Source organism: Scyliorhinus canicula, chromosome 6, assembly GCF_902713615.1.
Source record: "Scyliorhinus canicula chromosome 6, sScyCan1.1, whole genome shotgun sequence".
NCBI lineage: Eukaryota > Metazoa > Chordata > Chondrichthyes > Carcharhiniformes > Scyliorhinidae > Scyliorhinus > Scyliorhinus canicula.
The window spans coordinates 180,474,948-180,499,530 of NC_052151.1; the positions used below are offsets into that span (position 1 = coordinate 180,474,948).

General features: G+C 44.9%; 1 protein-coding gene and 1 long non-coding RNA gene across 6 annotated transcripts in view; one reads left to right on the forward strand and one right to left on the reverse strand.

The window, feature by feature from the left end:
- Nucleotides 1-28: 28 nt before the first annotated feature.
- On the reverse strand, nucleotides 29-6,522 carry LOC119967695. The gene is made up of 2 exons (XR_005461052.1): nucleotides 6,354-6,522; nucleotides 29-175 (listed from the first exon to the last, which is right to left on the reverse strand). It is a non-coding gene; the product is annotated as an uncharacterized LOC119967695 (long non-coding RNA).
- The window catches only part of b3galnt2 (beta-1,3-N-acetylgalactosaminyltransferase 2), a 37,979-nt gene continuing 19,897 nt past the window's right edge, over nucleotides 6,502-24,583 (forward strand). For 3 of the 5 annotated variants that reach the window (XM_038800545.1, XM_038800548.1, XM_038800549.1), the window contains exons 1-4: nucleotides 6,502-6,705; nucleotides 12,440-12,557; nucleotides 17,077-17,183; nucleotides 23,162-23,355. In XM_038800545.1, the coding sequence (XP_038656473.1) occupies nucleotides 6,597-6,705; nucleotides 12,440-12,557; nucleotides 17,077-17,183; nucleotides 23,162-23,355 (528 nt within the window). In that variant the 5' untranslated portion in view covers nucleotides 6,502-6,596. Of the gene's footprint in view, nucleotides 6,706-7,013; nucleotides 7,577-12,439; nucleotides 12,558-17,076; nucleotides 17,184-23,161; nucleotides 23,356-24,583 lie in introns of those variants that run through there. The other 2 variants (XM_038800546.1, XM_038800547.1) reach the window with 2 other exon arrangements.

A 24,583-nucleotide genomic window follows, 5' to 3' on the forward strand; every position in this document is an offset into this window, starting at 1 on the left:
GTTACAACAATCACTCAGATACATAACATATAACATGAGAATTTAATTTAAATGTGAATCATTGTTTACCAATTTATAATGCAGGGATTCTTAGGAGAGGAGGGAAGCTGTCAGCCTGAAAACACTTAAATCAAATGGAATACGTTTTAAAGCCGCCTGCACAAAGCAGAAACACCTAAAAAAAAAAAATACACAGTTGGTATATGGAAGAAACACACAATTACTATACATGCTGATGTGGTACATAAATCCATTCAGGATACCACAACATGAAGAAAGCTTTCAATGTAGCACAGAGAGAAGCAACAGGTCTATATTTGGTGTTTTTAAAATGAACACTGATCATTGGTGCAGTGGTTAGCGCTGCTGTCTCACAGCACCAAGGACCCGGGTTTGATCTCGGCTCTGGGTCACTGTCCATGTGGAATTTGCACATTCTCCCTCTATCTGCATAGGTCTTACCCCCCACAACCCAAAGACGTGCAGAGTAGGTGAATTGGCCACGCTAAATTGCCCCTTAATAATTGAATCAAATAATTGGGTACTCTAAATTTATTTTTAAAATGAGCACCAAGGAGGGAAGGCTATTGGGTCATAGAACTTGCAGTGCAGGAGGCCATTTTGGCCCATTGAGCCTGCACTAGCCCTTAAGAAAGAGCACCCCACTTAAGTCCACCCATAACCCAGCAACCCCACTTAACCTTTTTGGACACTAACAACAATTTATCATGGCCAATCCATCTTACCTGCACATCTTTGGACTGTGGGAGGAAACCGGAGCACCCAGACGAAATCCACGCACTCACGGGGAGAACATGCAGACTCCGCACAGTGACCCAAGCCCGAAATCGAACCTGGGACCCTGGAGCTGTGAAGCAACTGTACTAACCACTGTGCTACCGTGCTGCCATTCATCCTCATCGGGGCCTCATCACATTTCCTAACTGTTTTGAATGAGTCTTGATACTGAGTTATGAAAGAAGACATCAGGATAGGTGACCAAAAGCTTAGTCAAAAAAGTAGTTTTATGGATCAGCTTAGAGATGTGGGTAGACAAAGGTTTAAGGAGGGAATAATAGAGTTTGGGGCTCAGGACAGCTGAAAGCATGGCTGTCATTGGTGGATAATGGACAAGAGGCCAGAAACAGGGATTATTGACTATGTTGGGAGTGGTGAGGTCATGAAGAGATTTGAATTCACGAATGAGAGCAAGATTGTGAAGTGCAAGCAAAGGACAAGATGTAAGATACAGTTTCTTTACATGAAGGATAGTGGACAGTTGAAACAGGTTGCGGTCAGGAGGCTGGACTTGTCTATAGAAGGACTTATGTTCTGCAAACAGCAAATCTAATGGAACATCAAACCTCCTTCCACAACTGACTAACTGAAGTCTTTTTCATCTAAAATGAATTGGAATACATCAAATAAATAATATCATAAATGCACATCTTTCAGTTCTTCAACAGGATCACACTGTATCTGAATGCCAAATCTAAATTTATTAAATATTAATTTCAATATTTAGCTTTTGATCTGGTGATCATGCACTTCAGGTAGTTGTGGCTCCGATACTCAGTAAGGCCCACATTTATACAAAATCAATCCACGCTGGCTCACTCTCCCTTTGATATATTAGTTTTGTTTTCCATCATTTCTTTCAATCTTTTTTTAAAAACATTTTTGCTTGAAAAAATTGCCACCTGCTCCTGTTAGAACAGCCAGATATATATCTTCTTGGTTCTCAATGTCTTGTGTGTATATTGTTAGTGTTTAAAACAGCTTGGGGACACACATTTGTGGGGGTGGAACAGGGAAAATTCCTCTTTTGATTAATTTAAATTTGCCAATTTTTCAGGATTGTCCCAGATTCTCTAAGAATGAACGATCGTTGTCTTGGGAACATCTGTGAGCCATCACATAATTGTGTGTTTATCATTGTTTGAAAACTGATTTGTTATAAGAATATTGGAGATACAAAGAAAAAGGTTGTTCGAATGGATGGGGCAGATCGAGGTGGGAGGTCTGTAACAAATCCTCCAGGAATATGTCTTGAGTTTGTAAGCCCAACTGCAACCTTGAAACATGCCAGTTCTGAAAATTGATAATAGATGATTGGTGATTGAGAAAAAACAGTTGTCCTCCTGTTTTTTAAAAATTAAAAGTGGAACCACTTATGTAAAACTAGTCATGTTATGAATTTCTGGATGAGATGGTACGATTGATCCATTGTCCTCCACTCTGGATTTAAGGCTTCACCATCAAAAGGAACTTGCAGATAAGGAAGTCTTCTAAATGTCCATCTGGTTGGGTTTTAAATAATTGCAGAATGTTCTCTCTATCCAGGAGTCCATTCCCAGTCTCGATTAATTTCTGTGTGAAGAACTTCTAGATATCCGTCTGAAAATTATCCTTTACTAGGTTGAACTTTCTTTTGTCCGAGTTTAAATCATAGAATTTACAGTGCAGAAGGAGGCCATTCGGCCCATAGAGTCTGCACCGGCTCTTGGAAAGAGCACCCTACCCAAGGTCAACACCTCCGCGCTATTCCCATAACCCAGTAACCCCACCCAACACTAAGGGAAATTTTGGACACAAAGGGCAATTTATCATGGCCAATCCACCTAACCTGCACATCTTTGGACTGTGGGAGGAAACCGGAGCACCCAGAGGAAACCCACGCACACACAGGGAGGATGTGCAGACTCCGCACAGGCAGTGACCCAACCGGAATTGAACCTGGGACCCTGGTGCTGTGAAGCAATTGTGCTATCCACAATGCTACCTACCGTGCTGCCCCAAGATTTACTCTTTCAATTACCTTAACTATCCTGCATCTTTCCATCGGCTCGGGTGCCTCCTTTCCAGGCTAAACAGCCCAGGTTTATCCAGTTTTCTATCTCGGACTCAATTGTGGGGATTAGCCTCATGGACCTTCTCTGCACTGCCTCCAGCCTTTTCAATGTTCGCATGCTTTCCAGTGACCTGATTTTGACCTGGTTCCCAAGATGTGGTTTGATGAGAGTACTGTACAGTTTGGTCAGTTCCTGTTCAGAAATACTCTATAGGACATGTCTAGGACCAATGAGAAGTGATTGACACTCTCCTTAAACAATCTCTTAACATAGAGGATTGTGTGACAATACTGAGGGGTAATCTTAACTTTGATTTCAAAATCAGTTGCATTGCCATGCAGAGTCTCGTGCTCACTAATTTATAACGTGTTAGCTCCATTCATTATTTTTTAAAAGGAATATTATTCTCTGGCATGTTTGCTTTCCGTTGCCTTGGGGAGTTTTCTCACAAAGACATTGATTCCTTCCCAGGGATAATGTGGCTATCTGGAATTCTGCTCCTTGGGATTGGCCTGTCAGTGAATGTCAGCAGGATATTCGACCCAGGACATAACCAGCAAATCAGCAGCCTGCTTTGCATTTCACCCCATTTTCTTTTCCATTGACTGGAGATTCATTATCCATTGTGTGCAACCTCACAAGCAATGCTCCTTCTCCACTGCACAGAAAATCCAAATGTTCCACACAGGCTGTGCACAGGACAGGCCCCTTTAAGCTGCCACCTAAAAGAACTAAAACGTCCATATACTTAACAAAATGCGCAGTGCAGAAAGAAACTTTGAGTGTATGTTGCTTCCAAGACATATTTCCACCCCATGGTCTGTTTTCCTGATATTAAATCCACCTCAGATCTGCCAGACAGAGAAGAGTCATTAGGATGATATGTCCATCCTTCACCAAGGCACTGACCGGAGTGGAGTTTCAACATTCTTGCCCAGTTCTAGATTATTAACACCGCTGCTGGAATCCAACTGAAAATCTCCAAACCATTCAAAGAGGACTCTGGGTGGGTTGCAGCTCCCCAGCTAGTGGGAGTTGCATTAATCGAGGCATCTACTCAGCTGTCTAGAGGCTCAACATCATTTTTAATTTCTACATCAGTATTTGGGGGTAAAATGCCTTTACTGTAAAGTACACGTACTCCCTGTAGCAGTGCCATAACTCACACCAAACATTCATCCAACATACCTGTGCACACTGATCTGAGCTCACTGCCTTCTTTGAACCTTTGCAATCCATGTAGTAAAGATGTCCCCACAGTGCTGTTAGGCAAAGAATTTAAGGATTTTGACCCAGTCACAATGAGGGAATGCAAATAGGTCCAAGTCCTTCTCTACCTTCCCTTGGAAGGGAACTTGTAGGTGGTGTTTCCATGCCTTTGTCTTTCCAGGTGATGGAGGTGGAGCTGAAGAAGCTGAGGTTTCAGTGCATCCTGCAGATAGGACATACAGCAGACATAGTATTGGAGGGAATAAATGTTGATATTTGCAACTTGAAGTGACTGCCATTTTCTGTGAAAATTTACCCCCCCCCTCCCCCGCCGCTGTGACTTTCTACAGGGAAGAGGGGGGTGGGAGGAAATTGTGGCAAGGGGGAGAAATCTACAATGAGATGTAACGGTTTGAATACATTTGTATGTGTTGATCTTATTTATTTTGAGCTCTATTGCAAGTGCTAACATTTTGTAGGATACCTCCAGAGTAAAGGTGAAACGTTCATTTACTGGTCCTTTCTGCTACCTTTATCGTTTTATGGGAGAAATGAGTCTTTGTCTAATGTGCTTCACCAACACCGGGTACAGTTAGAACCTGCTGCATTGCTGTAAAACAACTAACTGCACTGACTTGTACTTCGACTTGTTTCACACTGAACTGGGTTAAGAGATTGGGTCCAAAACTTAGTTTGTTTTACTGTGACTGAGTTAACCAAATTGGTTGGTGTTTTCTGTTCATTTTCTGCTTGGTGACTAGTAAGGATCGTGAAGCTATTAAAAGAAATGTAGAATTATCAAACATGTGTGGCTTGTTTTTTTTCTTTGCGAAAGGATGTGCATTTATACATCAACCTTCACTACCTCCGGTCGTCCCAAAGTACTTTATAGCTAATGAAGCATTTTTTTGCCGCATAAACACTGTCTTAGGTGTGAAACTTGCCACCACAATTAGTGAGGAGAGAATGGTCAGAAAATTTGATTTTTGATTTTCCCTATTAAGGGATAATTATTGAACAAGACAGAGACAAATAGCATCTTCTTTGGGCAGCACGGTAGCAGAAGTGATTAGCACTGTGGCTTCACAGCGCCACGGTCCCAGGTTTGATTCCCTGCTGGGTCACTGTGCAGAGTCTGAACTCTAAGGGGCAGCAGGGTAGCATGGTGGTTAGCATAAATGCTTCACAGCTCCAGGGTCCCAGGTTCGATTCCCGGCTGGGTCACTGTCTGTGTGGAGTCTGCACGTCCTCCCCCTGTGTGCGTGGGTTTCCTCCGGGTGCTCCGGTTTCCTCCCACAGTCCAAAGATGTGCGGGTTAGGTGGATTGGCCATGCTAAATTGCCCGTAGTGTCCTAATAAAAGTAAGGTTAAGGGGGGGTTGTTGGGTTACGGGTATAGGGTGGATACGTGGGTTTGAGTAGGGTGATCATGGCTCGGCACAACATTGAGGGCCGAAGGGCCTGTTCTGTGCTGTACTGTTCTATGTTCTATGTTCTCTGCATGGGTTTCGTCCAGGTGCCCCAGTTTCCTCCCACCGTCCAAAGATGTGCAGGTTAGGTGGAGTGGACATGATAAATTGACCTTAGTGACCAAAAAAGGTTAGATGGGGTTATTGGGTTACAGGGATAGGGTGGAAGTGAGGGTTTATGTGGGTCGGTGCAAACTCGTTAGGCGAATGGCCTCCTTCTTCACTCTGTTCTACGTATAATATAGTGCAATGGAATATTGTGTCCACCCGAGGGGACACGGCATCCAAAACAAACAAAAAGTACCTCCAAAAGTGTAACTGTCAGCGATGCACTTCTGTCTTTTCTTTTCATGTACTTAATGATGAGCTGCTCGCAGAAAAATACTTTTCACTGTACCTCAGTACACGTGACAATGAGCAAAATCCAATCCACTGGAGTGTTAGACTAGATTTTTGTGCTCAAGATTCTGAAGCAGAGGGGCAGCACGGTGGCGCAGTGGTTAGCATTGCTGCCTCACGGCACTGAGGTCCCATGTTCGATCCCGGCTCTGGGTCACTTTCAGTGTGGAGTTTGCACATTCTCCCCATGGTTGCATGGGTTTCTCCCCCACAACCCAAAGATGCGGTGTAGGTGGATTGGCCAATCTAAATTGCCCCTTAATTGGAAAAAATGAATTGGGTACTCTAAATCAAAAAAAAAATTCTGAAGCAGGGCTTGAACCCACAAACCTTCTGATCTATACGAAACTGTTAGGCACTGAAACATTGCTGCCACAAGCATACCAAATTAATTGGACCTTTTAACTCCCATTTTGGCAACATACCCGCTTTACCCTCGGGCGTGCCTCCCCCGCAGTGCCCAACGTCATCACGCTGGATACCTGGCCTGACGGCGCCGGCCGCCGAACTACAACTCCCAGAGTGCCCCTGGCCAGGCACGGCTGCTCAGTGCGTGGCAGCGGGTCAGCCGTCAGTGGAAGTGGGAGGGCTGCGGTAACAGGAGGAGGCGACGATTGGCCGTTAACCGGCAGGGGGACCGGTTAGAAGCGGCGCTTCCGTGACAATCAATGCGGAACGTGGCTGTGCTGGCGGCGGCCTGCTTTTGCGTCCTCGCCATTATTGTCCCTTTCGGTCTGCGGCCTGACTGCGGCGCCGGCCGCCTGGTCCTGTTGCGAGGTAATGGCGAAATTTAACCGGCAAATAACCACCTCGTTCCCCGCGCGGCTGGCGGAGGGGCGGGGTGTCGGTGACATCACTGCGGAAGCCCCGCCCCCCGCGCGTGCGCGGTATTTTCACGACGTCAAGCGAGGTGATGTCACTGCTGGTGCTGCGCCGCAGACTCGCTGCTTTACTGCGCGTGCGCCTTCATTGACAGCAGGGGCACCATCTGCAATGCTGCAAAGCACGTGGTCGGTCACCGCCTTGTGGGTGCTCACTTGGCTCGTTGGCAATCATTGTTCGCTATATGTCTTTAACAGATTGAACGATATTAAGCAAATAGGCATTCTACCTTACTCCAGGCCATTTGTTTTTTGCCTAATGAAAGCACACTGGATTTGAAGATCTCCCTCTGAAGAAAAAGGGATGGAATATAGGGTGGGAAGTGCTCCTTGGTTAGTCTTTCAAGTTTATCAATTGAAGATTCCTAGAAGCGTCAGCTGTGTTGCTCTCACCACTGAGTTAGAAGGCCTATTCCTCAGCCTTGAGCCAATAATCTAGGCTGATACTTCCAGTGCAATACTGAAGGAGCACTGCACAGTCGGAGGTGCCATCTTTCAAACAGCACGTTAAACCGTGGCTGTTTGCCCTCATATGACCAAGCAGACCAAGGCAGGCCAGCAGCACGGTTCATTTCCCATACCAGCCTCCCCGAACAGGTGCCGGAATGTGGCGACTATGGGCTTTTCACAGTAACTTCAATTGAAGCCTACTTGTGACAATAAGCGATTTTCATGTTTCATATGAGTGATGACACGATTCACAGAAGAACAGGAAAGTTTCCCAGGACGCTGGCCCGGTACATCAGTGGTCACTGCCCTCGGAAGAGGTGAGAACAAATTAGTGGAATATTAGGATTGGCTGTAGCTAAGGAACTGTCTAGAAACTCTTGTGAAAGAAAGTTATTGTTCCTAATTCTTCCATAACTCAAGCAACTCCTCTGGAGAGTAATGAGATGCGAGAGCATCAGGGAGACACCTCTTTTCATACAACCAGCATGTCATGTCATGTCCATGTCAGCAGGAGGACAATTTAAAGAAAAATTTAGAGTGCCCAATTCATTTTTTCTAATTAAGAGGCAATTTAGCTTGGCCAAACCACCTACCCTGCACATCTTTTGGGTTGTGGGTGCGAAACCCAAGCAAACACAGGGAGAATGTGCAAACTCCACACGGATAATGACCCAGAACCAGGATCAAACCTGGGACCTCAGTGGCGTGAGGAAGAAGAGCTAACCACTGCGTCACTGTGCTGCCCTTGCAGGAGGGCAATTTAAACAAAGTGCAACCTACGATGATTTACAATATATCCAAGGAGAAGGATAAGCACAGGAAAGTTGAATGGCACTTATGAAAAAGAAAGATGTACTTGTGGGAAAGTCCCAAAACCAAAGGACCATCAATAGAAAATTGGCACTAATAACCAGCACTAATCCAGTAGGGAATTCAGGAGAAACATCCTTATCCAGCGAGTAGTGGGACTATGGTACTCGCTACCACTGGAGAAGTTGTGGTAAATAGCACAGAGGGTGAGCACGAGGGGAGGCGGTGGTGTAGTAGTATTGTCACTGGGATAGTAATCCAAAGACCGAGGGTAATGCGCTGGGAACCGGGTTCGAATCCCACCATGGCAAATAGTGAAATTTAATTCAATAAAAATCTGGAATTAGAAGTCTAATGATGACCATAAAACCATTGTCGATTGTTGTAAAAATTGATCACTAATGTCCTTTAGGGAAGGCAATTTGCCATCTTTACCTGGTCTGGCCTTCTTGAGACCCACAGCAATGTGTTTGACTCTTAACTGCACCTGAAATGGAGTAATGCCACTCAGGGAAAGACACAAAATGCTGGCCCAGCCAACCATGCCCACATCCCCTGAACAAATATGAAAGAAATTGAGGTAAAGGGGTGTGGAAGGAGGCACAATGTGAACCATTGACATAGACTAGTTTTCCTTCAATGTGATAAAAATATAAGGGTGTAGTGTCATATATTAATGTCTCCAGTGGTTAGCACTGCTGCCTGAGCACCAGGGACCTGGGTTCAATTCCGGCCTTGGGTGACTGTGTGGAGTTTGCATGTTCTCCCCCTAATGTTTCCTGCCTGGTGCACCAGATTCCTCCCACAGTCCAAAGATGTGTAGGTTAGATGATTGGCCATGCTAAATGTGCCTCCTTAATGTCCAAAGGTTAGGTGGGAGAGTGGATCTAGGTAGGGTGCTCTTTCGGAGGGTCGGTGCAGACTCAATGGGCCGAAAGGCCTCTTTCTGCACTGTATGACATCCTTGTGAAAGACCTTGGAATTGTTGCCACAAGTCTGTCAGCAACTTAGACTCTTTTAGGGCATTGAGATAGTTTGTTCCACTGAACAGATTATCTCTTGAATACTGGGTAACCTTTATGCATTCTTGACAACCAAATATTTTGTGATGAGCAAGAGACTAGAGTAGATTTGGCTGTGTATTTTTGGTATTGACTGTGATGGACATGACTTAAACCCTCATACCTAGCAGAAAACTTATTGTAACAAGTAAAGACAGAAATACTCAGCAGGTCTCGCAGGACCTATGGGGAGAAAAACAATGTTGACCTTTCATGAAACATCCTGATTATCTGATTATTTCCAGCATTCTGTTTTTATTTCAGATTTCCAGCGTCTGTAGAATTTTTATTAATTAATTCAAGGAATGTGAGTGTCGCTGGCTGCACCAGCATTTGTTGCCCATCCCTAATTGCTCTTGAGAAGGTGGTGGTGAGCTGCCTTCTGAATCACTGCAGCCCACATGGTGCTGTTAAGGAGAGAGTTCCAGAATTTTGACCCAGCAACAGTGAAGGAAGGCGATATATTTTCAAGTCTTGGAGGGGAAGTGGTGGTTTCCCCAGGTATCTGCTGGCCTTGCCCTAGATGGTAGCAGTAGTGGGTTTGCAAGGGACTGCCTAAGGAACCTTGGTGAGTTCCTGCAGTGCATCTTGTAGATGGTACATACTGCTGCTACTGTGCGTCAGTGGTGGAGGGAGTGAATGTTTGTGGATGGAGTGCCAATCAAGCGGACTGCTCTGTCCTCGATGGTGTTGAGCTTCTTGAGTTGTTAGAGCTGTATTCAGCCCGTAAACTGGGGAATATTCCATCATACTCCTAACTTGTACCTTGGAGATGGTAGACATTTTACCTTTGACTCACTGTGACAGACGTTTGAAACAAATTACCTTTATTATTTTTAAACTGTACAACCTGAACATTCAACTTGATTCGGGCTTATCCAGACTGTGAACAGCTGCACAGGTCACAGCTGAGAAAGCAAATCTGGAGCTTTCCTTGGAAGAACTCTGGATACCTGGTGGGCCTTGCATCCTGGGTTCAAATGGCATGGATTGGGGAAAGTACACCTGATTTGCATCCATTTGTTATCCATCTGACAGTCGCCACTGAGGAGTGGAGAGAAACTCTACTGAGGCCAATTATTAATGAATGCCCTGGTTACTGCAGGAGGTTCTGTTCATGGATTACAATGAAGTGTAATGCTATTCTAACATTCTATGAAACGATTTGTGATGAAAGACTACTTCAATCAACTCAGTGTTTTCAACAAAATTGTTTCCGTGCATCACTTGAATCTGCATAATGGGATCATAAAATTGTTCAGTATTTTGTTAAGAACAACATCCAAAAAGATAAAAACATCTTCAGCATGTAGTATTTAAGATATGTCATAAAGCTTTCACTTTAATTCATAAAAATTCAAGTTGTAATGCGTCAAATGTAGCCAGATGATTTAACAAAGTAGTAATGCTCACTGAGGTGGGAAGAGGATAAAACAATTACCTTGTTTTGTGTTTTACTTTCTTCACCTTTCTGTTTCTCTTTATAGTCATTAGAAAATGTTGAAGAGTTGAACAACTTCACTGCCATATTCAAATTGTATACACCAATAAATTCAAGGAAGGCTTACCAATCAGAAATGGAGAGATTGAGGAAAGGTAGGAAGAGTAGGAGAGTATGAATCAGGAGAGAAGATAATTTAAGAAGAATTGAAGAGTAAATGAGTGATAAAGTATCACACACTAGTCGGTTGTATTATCCACATCCTTTTCAGTGATTATGAAACTCGTTATATTAGTAAAATCTTTGTAAAACATTTAAGGGTAAGCTACATAAGTACATGAGGGATAAAGGAATAAAAGGCTCCTTTGATGGGATGTGATGAAAAGGACTTGTGGGGAGTGTAAACACTAACATGGATCAATTGGGCAGAATGGCGGGCTTCTCTGCTGCAAAGTTCTTTGTAAGTCATCGGCCTTCATCGTACCTCTGAGTATAAAGGATAGCTTTCCTTTTTTTTGGATTAGCAGTGCAGTGAGTTACAGTTTGTACCAAACTGGCCCTGAGCAATGGGGCATGGGTTCATGTCTTTGTTCACATTGAGTTCACAATTTCGGCTGGGGTGTCATGTGAGAAATGGCAGCATTGGTAAACTAGAGCAAACCACAGTGAGATGCCCACAGTGAGATAGCACTTACTGGTTTCAGAACAACTTTGAGGGATAGCTCCACTTAGCCAGGGGTGGTAGATGGAACAGAAACAATAGTGGAAGGAAAAGGGAAGAAAATACTGTACACAGCTCCTTTCATTGGAAAAAGAGAAGCTCCCCTTCCCAACATAAAAATATTTGCAATTCACCGTTTAAGAAGTGATATGGTTCAACGTCTGTTTGAAACTGGGTCAGTCATCTAAAAATATTGAGACGAAAGAGAAAATGCTGGAAAATCTCAGCAGGTCTGGCAGCATCTGTAGGGAGAGAAAAGAGCTAACGTTCGAGTCCGATGACTTTGTTATTATCTAATTTAACTCCTCATAATTTATCTAATTTAACTGCCCTCCAAACCACACTTTTTCTGAAGAAATAATCCTGTTTTAACCAGGAAACTTTGCTGTAATTTTGTTTATGACTTATGTTTGCTGCGTTTCATGGATACTCTTTGTAAGTGAGACTTTTGGTATTTTGCTGTTCAAACAAACACTGCAGAGGACACTGATGTTTTCTGCTGTTTTCTGAGGAAATGGACTTTTACCACACAGAGCCTTTGCATTATAAGTGCATACAAGCTTGGGGTAGCTGCCTGAAAGGCCACTGTGTAAGGCTCAGATACTGAGGGGCTCGAACAGTGCAAAAACCCCTTAGGCTGTATGTTTCACATGAAATGAGTAGTAGAAATATATCCTGTAATTGTAAGTCTAGTGTGGCACCTCAGAGTGCAAGATATTGTATTGGAAGAAACATCTGTTTTGTACTTTGTGAACTGTTGTGTAATGTACATTTATAAATTTTACAATTAAAGTATATTTTTGGGGGGGGAAATTATAATTTTCAAAGTACTCCTGATTTAAGGTTGATACAAAAGTTGTGGTACAAGTCCTACCTATACTATAGATGTGAGGCCATAATCCAGGCTGATTGTTCCAGTGCAGCACTGAGGGAGGGAGGCACTGTTAAAGGTGCCATCTTTTGAACGAAACATTATACCAAGGCCTGCCCTCTCAGTGAACATGAGAATCAATGGTACTATTTAAAGAAGAACAGACGAATTCTCAAAAGTACTGTAGAGTGCTTTGGAATATCATAATGTCATGAAAGATGCTGTATAAATGCCGGTCCTTTCTTTGTATTCTGAATGTTGACTTTCTTTTTCAAGAGTGGACAGCAGATCAGTACGATATTGTGATAGGTGTACTGTCAGCTCGACACCATCATGAGTTGCGCAATGCACTCAGGAAAACTTGGCTGGGGCATCTACAGCATCTAAACCAGCGGTGAGTAATATGTTATTAGAGTGTTTAACTTTTCTTTTTGAAGAGTTTTTAAATTATAAAAGTAGCCTATAAGAGTACACAATGATGTGAGAATGCCTCTTAGAATCGTGGAACCATAGAAAGGTTATGGTGCAGAAAGAGGCCATTCAGTCCATCTTGCCTGCATTGGTGAAAAAAAAGGGAAATAAGGAACTAGCGGCTCCTTTTATTCCCATTTTCCAGCCGTAGCCACTTCAGGTGTAGATCCAGGTGCCTTTTATTTTATTTTAAAATAAATTTAGAGTACCCAATTAATTTTTTCCAATTAAGGGACAATTTAGCGTGGCCAATCTACATAACCTCCATAACATTTTTGGATTATGAGGGCGAAAACATGGGGAGAATATGCAAACTCCACACGGACAGTGACCCAGAGCTGGGATCGAACCTGGGACCTCGATGCCGTGAGGCAGCAGGGCTAACCCACTGCGCCACTGCGCTGCCCTTCCCAGGTACCTTTTAAACAAGTTGAACCTTTCAGCCTCCACCACCAATTTGGTTAGTGAATTCTGGATGCCCACCACCCTCTGGGTGAAAACGTCTTTCCTCGTGTCCCCTCTAATCTTTCTGCCAATCACCGTAAATTTATCCACCATGGTAATCTAGGGGGAGTAGGTCTTTCCTGTCTACTCTATCTAGGCCCTTCATAATTTTGTACACCTCAATTAAGGCTCCTCTCAGCCTCTCTTGTTCTAAAGAAACCAACCCTAGCCTTTCCTCATAGCTACAATTTTCACATCCTGGCAGTATTCTTGTAAATCTCTTCTGTTGTCTGGAGCAATTATGTGACCAGAACATACACAGAATTCCAGGTGTGGCCTCACCAGCGTTTTATTCAGTTCTATCATTACACTCTTGCTTTAGTATTCAGTAACTCATCCAATAAAGGAAAGCATTCCATAAGCTTTCTTAACCACTTTGCCCACCTGTCCTGCTACCTTCGGGGATCTGTGAACATGCGCTCCACGTTTTCTCACTTCCTCAAACCCTCTCAATATTCTCAATGCTGTTTCCCCTCACTATTCTCTGGGTTGAATTCCATTTGCCACTTTTCGCCCACTCACCCAAACCATTGATATCATTCTGGAGTCGACAGCTATCCTCTTCTCGACAAGGCCAAATTTCTGTGTCATCTACAATTTCCCGATCATAACTGCCATAGCTAAGTCCAGATCATTCATATATACAACAAATGGCAAGGCTCCCAAAATTGAGCCCTATGGAATACCACTGCAAAACACTTTCCACTCACAAAAGCATCCATCAACCATCAACCTTTGTTTCTTGTCGATGAGCCAATTTTGGATCCAACGCGTCATCTTCCTCTATATTCCATGGGATTTCACTTTTCTGACCAGTCTGTCATGTGGTACCTTACTATCCATGTGGAAAACATCCACTGCACTACCCTCATCAATCCTCCTTGTTACTTCCTCAGAAAGCTTTATTATATTAGTAAGACACAATCACCCCCCAACACAGAATGCTGACTACCCTTGATCAATCCATGTCTTTCTAAGTGACAGTTTATCCTGTCTCACAGAATTGATCCCAATAACTGAAGTCAGAATGACTGGCCTATAATATTCTGGCCTATCCATCACATGTTTTTAAAATAATGGTACAAGCTTGCTGACATCCAATTCTCTGCGACCGCGCCTGTATCTAGCGAAGATTGGAAAATAATCCTCAGTGCATCTGCTATTTCCTCCCTGGTTTACTGTAACAACCAAGGATACAATACATCCACCATGGTGATTTATCCACTTTCAAGGATGTCAGTCCCTCCAATACTTCCTCTCATGTTTATTGCATCTAACATTTCACACTTTTCTTGAACTATCTGCATTATCTCTCCTTTGTGAAGACAGAGACAAAGAACTTATTGAGAACCCTGCCCACATCTTTAGCATTAACGGATAAATTACAGTGTGGATCTCTGATAGTCCCTACTCGTTCCTTACTCTTTTTTTAAAATTTAGAATACCCAATTCTTTTTTTTTCCAATTAAGGAGCAATTTGACATGGTCAATTCACCTGCCAAGCACATCTTTAGGTTGTGGGGTGAGACCCACTCAGACATGGGGAGAATGTGCAAACTCCACACTGACAGTGACCTGGGCCATGATCTAATCCGAGTCCTTGGCGCTGTGAGGCAGCAATGCTAACCACTGTGCCATCGTGCTGTCCGCCACCCTGTAAAACATATTTGGGCTTTCTTTGATATTACCTGCCAATATTTTTTGCATTGGTTCTTTGCTTTCCTAATTTTCTTTTTTACTTCACCCCTGTATTTTCTATACTCCTCCTTTGAACAGTATTGAACCATTTGCAACTGTCATAAGCTTTCTTTTTCTGCTTCATCTTACTCTGCATTTTTTTGGGTAACCAGGGGGCTCAAGATTTGGCAGTACCACATTTTTTCTTTGTGGGAGCATGTCTACACTGCCAGTAAAATCTTATTTTTGACTGCCTCCCACTGGTCAAAGGTTGATTGCCAGAACTGTGACTGAACAATGGGCTGCCTTCAAAGTAGAGAGTGTTCTGGCACAGTCAAGGAGAACAGGAGGAAACACAAATTCAGAGCACCTTAGATAATAAAAGATATAAGGATTAAGATGAAAATGAAAAAGCTTATGACAGATGTCTGGTGGATAATACAACCATAGAACATAGAACAGTACAGCACAGAACAGGCCCTTCGGCCCTCAATGTTGTGCCGAGCCATGATCACCCTACTCAAACCCACGTATCCACCCTATACCCGTAACCCAACAACCCCCCCCTTAACCTTACTTTAATTAGGACACTACGGGCAATTTAGCATGGCCAATCCACCTAACCCGCACATCTTTGGACTGTGGGAGGAAACCGGAGCACCCGGAGGAAACCCACGCACACAGGGGGAGGACGTGCAGACTCCACACAGACAGTGACCCAGCCGGGAATCGAACCTGGGACCCTGGAGCTGTGAAGCATTTATGCTAACCACCATGCTACCCTAAAAGGTTCAGTTCTGGCTTCATGAAAGATGAGATAATGGATTGGAGATGTTGGGACTTTTTTTTGAAGAGAAGATTGAGAGGAGGTTTGATGGAGGTATTCAAAATCATGAGGTGTCTAGATAGGGGAAAACTGTTCCCATTGGTGGAAGGATCGAGAATGAGGAGGCGCAGATTTAACATAATTGGCAAGATAAACACAGCAAGTGGTTAGGAATGCATTGCCTGAGTGTGTAATGGAAGCAAGTTCAATCGAGAGGGAATTGGATTATTATCTGAAAAGGAAAAATGTGCAGGGCTCTGTGGAGAAGGCGCCGGATTGGTACAAGGTGAATCGCACCTTCAGAGATCCTGCACAGACAATGGTGTGCTGAATGGCTTTCTTCTGTGAAAAATGTTATGTATGTAATTTAGCTGTCTACAGAACAACAGCAGAACAATTCCCTACTGGCTAAGATCTGAAATTGTTAAATTTGATGGTGAGCCTGATAAATGTCACCCTGGATCTATTCCCCCCCTTTCCCTCGGTACCCTGGTTGTATTCCCCCACTCCCCTGTATTGCTTTGGATCTATCACCTCCCATGGCACCCGGGGTAGATAATCAGAGATAATCATAGAATTTACAGTACAGAAGGAGGCCATTCAGCCCATTGAGTCTACACCAGCCCTCAGAAAGAGCACCCTACTTAAGTCCATGTTTCCACCCTATCCCCATAACCCAGTAACCCCACCTAACCTTTTGGACACTAAGGGGCAATTTAACATGGAAAATCCACCTAACCTGCATATCTTTGGACTGTGGGAGGAAACCAGAGCACCCGGAGGGAACCCACACAGAGAGAAAGTGCAAACTCCACACAGACAGTAATGTGAGGTTGGAATTGAACCCGGGTCCCTGGAGCTGTGAGGCAGCAGTGCTAACCACTGTCCCACCTTGCCGTGGGGTCTTGCCTCTCCCCACTCACTCAGCCAATGTCCTGGGTTTGTGGTGCTCTGGTGCCTTGGGTCCATTCCTTCTCCCCTCTGTTGCCGTAAATCCCCCACCTGGTGCCCTGGATCAAATCTTTCCCCTCACCTCTAGAGCCCTGGGACGATCGTAACAGCCCCCCTGTGCTCTGTGTCTGTGCTTCCTTAACTGGATCAATCATACCACTGAACCAGAAGGTCATGGGTTCAATTCCCATTCTAGAGATTTATGAACATGTTATCCAGAGAACATGCTCCTAGAGCAGTACTGAGGGAGTATTACACTGTTGGAAGTAACATCTTTCAGAAGAAACGTTAAACCAAGGTTCCATCTGCATGTTTGGGTGAATGTAAATGGCACAGTCATAGCACTATTTCAAAGAAGAGCAGGGGAGTCCTGGCCAACATTCTCAGCCAACATCCCAAAAAATAGATTGTACGGGAGCTTGCTTTTTACAAATTTGCATTACAACAATGACAAATGCAACATTTTCCCTCCCTCTCTTTTTATTTACAGTGTCCTTGCAAAGTTTATAATTGGAACTTATGGCTGTGACATTCCTGATGAGGACAGAGAGGATCCCTACTCTTGTCAACTGCTCAACTTTACAAAGCCAGGTCAGTCTTGCTGGAGATTACTGAATTGCTTTTTTCATGTGTTTTTTATTCATTGGACAAGTGTGGTGTTGGTTAAGCCAGCATTCATTTCCCATCCCTAATTCCTTCTAAACTGAGCAGCTTGCTCGGCATATCGAGTTAACCACATGACTGTGGGTCTGGAGTCACATGTAGGCTGGACCAGGTATGGACATCAGGGGCGCGATTCTCCGCTCCCCACACCGGGTGGGAGAATTGCGGGAGGGCCGGGCGACTTATTTCACGCCCCCCTGGCGTCCCCCGCGATTCTCCCATTTTTCACGGCGACTGGCGATTCTCCGACCCGGATGGGCCGAGCGGCCTGCCGTTCGCGACCGTTTCACGACGGCGGCAACCACACCTGGTCGCTGCCGTCGTGAACATGGGTGCCAAAGGCCCGTTTGAAGCTTGTGGGGGGCGGAGAGGGGAGTGAGCACCACGGCCGTGCTTGGGAGGGAACTGGCCCGCGATCGGTGCCCACTGATCGTCGGGCCGGCATCTCAAAGCAATGCACTCTTTCCCCTCTGCCGCCCTGCAAGATCAAGCCGCCACGTCTTGCAGGGCAGCGGAGGGGAAGACGGCCACCGCGCATGCGCGGGTTTGAGCCGTCAGCCGTCGTGACGTCAGCCGCGCATGCGCGGGCTGTAGCTGGCCAACCTGCGCATGCGCGGCTGACGTCACTTAGGTGCCACCGTCGCGTCATTCTTGGCAAGCGTCAAGGCCCGGCCGCCGAGAATAACGGAGCACCGCTCCTAGCCCCCTGGGTGGGGGTGAATACGGTGAGAGGAGCAGCCTCCGAGGCCGCGTGAAACTCGGCCAAGTTCACGACGGCCTTCCCTATTTTTTCCGGGAGCGGAGAATTCCGCCCCAGATTCTTTCCCTAAAGGGCATTAGTGAACCAGATGGGTTTTTACAACAGTGGTTTTTATGGTCATCATTAAAGCTTTATTGAATTGAAATTTGTGGGATTCGAACCCAGGTTCCCAGAGCATTACCCTGGGTCTCTGGATTAGTAGTTCAGTGATAATACCACTCTGCCGATGCTATTTCTAAGAAATAAAAATCTAGAAATACTGAGCAGAGAAGGAAGCATCTGTAAAGACTTCTACAGAGCTAAAGATTCAGGTTCTTATTGAAATTGGGAAAAATGTAGTTTGTTTGGTGCTGAGGAGGAGGGGGAGGGGTTATGAGGGAGGATGAGCAGGTTGCTGACGACAGGGGTTTCTTGGTTTATGTACTGGTTAAAGGGGAACGGGAGTCTTCAGTGCGGGCCTGGAGCCGATGCAATTTGGGATCTTGGCGGACTTCCTTGTGGGAGATATGCTGATCATAGACCCCCCCAATCAGGCTAGTTGCATGAAACATGAGAGGGTAAATGGGCCAGCTAAAAGGTCCCGGGTGTTTTCTCATATAAAGAGTTTGAAGGCAGATGTGGTTTTCTTGCAGGAGACACATCTGAGGGGTGGCACAGTGGTTAGGACTGCTACCTCACGGTGCTGAGGACTCGGATTCAAACCCGGCTCCGAGTCACTATCCATGTGAAGTTTGCACATTCTCCCCATGTCTGCGTGGGTCTCACCCCCACAGCCATGCAGGGTAGGTGGATTGGCCACACTAAATTGCCCCTTAATTGGCAAAAACATGAATTGGGTACATTAAATTTTTTAAAAAGGAGACACATCTGAGAGTTTGGGACCAGACAAGACTGCGGAAAGGGTGGGTGGAGCAAGTGTTTCACTCAAGTTTTTATGCGAGGACAAAGGGAACTGTGGTGCTGATCAATAAGAGCGTTTTCAGTGGCTAATATTTTGGTGGAATCAGGAGGGACATGTGATAGTGAGTTCGTTGTTGGCAAACGTTGCGATGATTTAGTGGACTTTTATGCGCCGAATTGGGACGACACAGACTTCATGAAGATTGTGCTGGCGGCCATCCCCGAGCATCAGCTAATTATTGGGGGGGGGGGGGGGGGGGGGGGGGTACTTTAATTGTGTGTTAGATCCTAGGCTGGATAGGTCAAGCCTCAAATCCTTTACAACATCGGATGGCAAAGGAACTGCTAGTGAATATGGAACAGATTGGGGTGGGGGGAAACTGTAGATTTAGACACCCGAGGGAGAAGGAGTTCTCTTTCTTTTTGCATGTGCGTAGGGTCTACTTCTGTATTGATTTCTTTGTGGTGGGGAAGTCGTTACTCCCTGGGGTTGTGGGGGCGGGGTACTCAGCGATTGTAATATCAGATCACACCCCACACTATGTGGATATGTGGTTGGAGACGGGCTGTGCTCAGCGACCCCTTTGGAGATTGGGTACAGTGTTGCTCGCAGACAAGAAGTTGGTGAGAGGATAGCTTCCGCGATTGGAAATTATGTGGATTTTATCCAGGAATGAGGTGGTCTCACCTTCCATGTTCTGGGAAGTACTGAAGGCACTTGAGGAATGAGCAGTGCTCCGAAAGCTAGTGATTTGAAACAAACATGTTGGACTTTAATCTGGTGTTGTAAGACTTCTTACTGTGCTCACCCCAGTCCAACGCCGGATTTCTTTAGTAGGATCAACAAGTTAATTTTGTCTTTTGTTTGGGCAGGTTCGAAGGGTTTTCCTGCAGAGGGATAGGCAGTCAGGGGGGTTTGGCATTATCTAATTTGACATATTATCAGTGGGCGGCAAACATTGAGAAAGTTGGGGGGTGGTTTAAGGATCTGCGGTCGGTAAGGGGGCGGATGGAGGAGGTTTCTTGTAAAGGTTTGAGTTTGAGGGCACTTGTTACTGCTCCTCTTCCGTTCTCTCTGGCCGGGTTCTCTGTGAGCCCAGTGGGAACCTCTCTGAGAATGTGGAATCAATTCGGACAGCACTTTAAATTAGGGTCTGATTCGCTACTGGCGCTGATCTGTGTGAACCATAGGTTGTGATGGATTTGACATATAAGACCTGGGAGAGGGAGGGGGTTGAGAGATTTAGGAATTTTTACGTGGAGGGTAGGTTGCTGGGCTGGAGGAGCTGGCGGAGAAGTTCCAACTACTGGGAGGGAATGTTTTTAGGTATTTGCAGGCGTGAAACATTGTGCGTAAGGAACTCTCTTTTTTTCCTCGGTTGCCGGCACCTTCACTTATGGATAAGGTGTTATCTCTCATCGAGATAGGGGAAGAGACGATATAAGACATAAATGGACAGATGGCGGTGATGGAGAAGGCTTCGCTGGAGGAAGTAAAAGGGAAATGGGAGGAAGAGTTGGGTTTGGTTTTGGAGGAGGTGTGTGTGGAGCGAGGTTCTGCATTAAGTTAATTTCACATCTTCATGTGCCAGGTTGAGTTTAATACAGTTTAAAATGGTGCATAGGGAGGGCAGCAAGGTGGCGCAGTGGTTATTGTAGCCTCACGGCACCAAGGTCCCAAGTTCGATCCTGGCTCTGGGTCACTGTCCGTTGGAGTTTGCACATTCTCCCCATGTTTGCATGGGTTTCGCCCCCACAACCCAAAGACGTGCAGGGTAGGTGAATTGGCCACACTAAATTGTCCCTTAATTGAAAAAAATGAATTGGGTACTCTAAATTTATTTTTAAAAATAGTGCTTAGGGCACACTTGACCAGGGCACGTATGAGTGGCTTCTTCCCAGGTGTAGAGGACAGATGTGAGAATTGTTTGAGGGGGCCGGCGAACCACTCTCATATATTTTGATCTTGAGGTGGGGTTTTACTCTAGGTGGCTGACATCCATCCCCAACCAGAGCTGTTTGTCATCAGCAATTAGGGAGGGTGGTTTAGAGGAGGGGAGGGGGGTTAGCTGGGGTGGCGTGATTTCTGGTTAGGGGGGTTGGGTGTAGAGATGTTTTTATAAAAGTTGTATTGATTTAATTGACTGTTCCGTATGTCAAAATTGAACATTGTTTGGAATAAAAGAAGTTTTAAAAAAAGAAGCTGTAAAAATGTTAGCGATCTAACTTATTAAGCAAGTACAGAGTCAGGGAAAGCCCATTTCCTGTGTCCCCGGGTGGGAGATGAGAATTTTTTTGACACAAGCAAATTGTTATGATCAAGAATGTGCAGGCTGAATTTTTTTTAAATTCGTTCATCGGATGTGGGCGTCACAGGCTGTGCCATCATTTAGTGCCCATCCCTAATTACCCTTGAGGGGCAGTTAAAAGTCATTCACATTGGTGTGGAATCACATGTAGACCAGACAGGTAAGGAAGGCATATTTCCTTTGCTAAAGGACATTAGTGAACCAGATGGGTTTTTACAACAATCGACATTGATTTCATGGTCATCACAAATTTTTATTTAATTCAAATTTCACCATCTGCAGTGGTGGGATTTGAACCTGGGATCCCAGAGCAATACTCTGGGTTTCTGGATTACTAGTCCAGTAACAATTGAGGACGGCACAGCAGCACAGTGGTTATCACTGTTGCTTCTCAGCGACTGGGTCCCGGGTTCAATTCCTGCTTGGGTCACTGTCTGCGGAGTCTGCATGTTCTCCCTGTGTCTGCGTGTGTTTCCTCCAGGTGCTCCGGTTTCCTCCCACATGTCCCGAAAGACATGCTTGTTAGGTGAATTGGACATTCTGAATTCTCCCTCCATGTATCCGAACAGGTGCGGAATGTGGCGACTAGGGGCTTTTCACAGTAACTTCATTGCAGTGTTAATATAAGCCTACTTATGACAATAATAAAGATTATTATTATTATTATTTAAATTTAGAGTACCCAATTCATTTTTTCCAATTAAGGGGCAATTTAGCGTGGCCAATCCGCCTAGCCTGCACATCTTTTGGGTTGTGGGGGCGAAATCCACGCAAGCACGGGGAGAATGTGCAAACTCCACACGGACAGTGACCAAGAGCCGGGATCGAACCTGGGACCTCGGCGACGTGAGGTGCTAACCACTGCACCACCGTGCTGCCCAGATTATTATTATTATAACACCACTACGCCAGCGCCTCCCCTTAAAAAGTAACTTTCAAAAGGAAATTGGATATACTTAAAAAGATTAATTTACAGGGCAATGGGGAAAGAAAGTGGTGAATGTGACCAATTTAATAGCTTTATCAGGGAGCTGGTACAGTAGAATGTATGGCCTACTAGGCTGATCGTATGAATTTATAAGAAGCAATGTAGCTAAATGTTATTTATAATGAAGCCAATACTTTAATGTAGAGTATCAAGTTCTCCGTGTAGTCAGTATTCCACTACAAAGAAAAATACACATGCAAATTTGATTCTGTGATGAGTGTATCCACATCAACATTTTTGTGAACCATGACTATCATAGAATTTACAGTGCAGAAGGAGGCCATTCAGCCCATCGAGACTGCACCTGCCCTTGAAAAGAGCACCCTACTTAAGCCTACACCTCCACCCTATCCCTGTAACCCAGGACCTTTCTGGACACTAAGGGTAATTTAGCATGACCAATCCACCTAACCTGCACATCTTTGGACTCTGGGAGGAAACCGGAGTCCTCGGAGGAAACCCACATGGACACGAGGAGAACGTGCAGATTCCGCACAGACAGTGACCCAAGTCGATCATGTTTACGAGCCAGAATATTGTGGGTTTAAGTCTCATTCCACAGACACATGAACACAAAATCTCAACTGACACTCGTTAGAGAGGAGGTGTCGCACTAGTTTAACATCTCACTAGAGGTGAAATGTTAAACTAAGGTCCTGTCTGCCCTTTCAAGTGCATATAAAAGCTCCCATGGCACTATACCTAAGGAGAGGTGGAGTGCTCTTCTCGGTATTCTCCGCCAACTGGAAAATAATCCCACAACATCATGAAACCAGATGAACTGGTCATTACAATTTGCTGGTGGGATCTTGCTCTGGGTGAGTTGGTGAGATGGGTTTCTTACATTGCAACAAAGACTACTTCATTGGTTGTGAAGTGCTTTGGGACTTCCAAAGGCTGTGAAAGATGCCATATAAATGTCAATATCTCCTTTTCTTACTTTCTATAGTTATAGGACAAGAAATTGAAGCTGTCAATTTGGTTGGAACTCCTACTTCCACATTGCTTGGCAGCAAAGTATCAAAGATTGACTTCCGAGTTCTCCATCCCATCATTATTACAAGACTTGGGGTATTGCATGATCCAAGAGGAACTGGTTTTCATCAGAATTTGACTGTCCGACTCTACCAAACCACATTGGAGGTAGGTCCCACCAGACAGTCATGACAACCTATTTAATTCCCAATCCCTTACCCTCTCCATCATAAGACCGGCTATTTTCAACTCTGTAAACCCATTATCGAAGTCCCTGTTTCAGCCCGTTTACTGATGAAATCCTTATCCACAATTTTTGGTACCTCCAGACTCATCTATTCCAATGTGTTTTTCTTAACCACCTTCCCATCTTGCAACCTCCATGAACTTGAGCTCATCCAAAAGCCGATCTTGCGCTAAGTATCATATATTGGCTCCTGGTCTAGCAATGTCTCATCACTATTCTTTTGAGGACTCAACTCTCGCTCTGTAACCTCCTCCAGCCCTACAATCCTCACTCAATATGTAACGCTAAACCCTCTATAACCTCCTCCAGCTTGACCAGCCTCACTCAACCTGTCACTACCTCCAACCCAGCCCCACAAAGCTCACATTCCCTTGAACCTCCTTCAGCCCCTACAGCCCTCCCTCCCAGTAACCTTCTCCAGACCCTACAACCCTTCCTCTCTGTGTAACCCCCTCCAGCCCTCTAACCTTCCCTCCCTGTAAATCCCTCCAGCCCTCTAACCCTCTCCTGTAACCCCTGCCAGCACTCATTCCAGTAAATCCCTCCAACTCTGCAACTCTCCCTCTCTCTCCGTGTAACTTCCTCCAGCCCCAACAACCCTCTCTCTATCTGTAACATCCTACAGGCTCTAAAAACCTTCACTCTCAGTAACTTCCTCCAGCCTCCTAGATCTTTGCGTTCCTCGGATTTTGGCCCCTGGACATTCACTATTTTCCATCATTCCATCATTGGCGGTGTTTTAATTTCCAAGCTCCTGAATACCCTCACTAAACATCTGTCTCTCCCTACCTCTCTCATCATTTAAATGCTGATTTTTCACCAAGCTTTTGGTTAAGTATCTGACCCATTGACATCTGTTTATATTTCCAATATGTATCATGGTTCTTGATGTAACCCTGGTGTCCATTTTAATTTTGGGTAAAATCACAACAGCAGCTCTCAAATTATTTGAGTTTACGTTTGTTTTTATTCATTCTCATGTCATGGGCATTGCTGTCAAGACTGGCATTTATAGTCCTGTGTGCTCCTTGAGAAGGTGGTGGTGCTTGAGTAACTAACTAGTTAGCTGGCACAAAAACAGAAAATGCTGGAAACTCAGCAGGTCTGGCAGTATCTGTGGGGCAATAACAGAGCTAACATTTCAAGTCT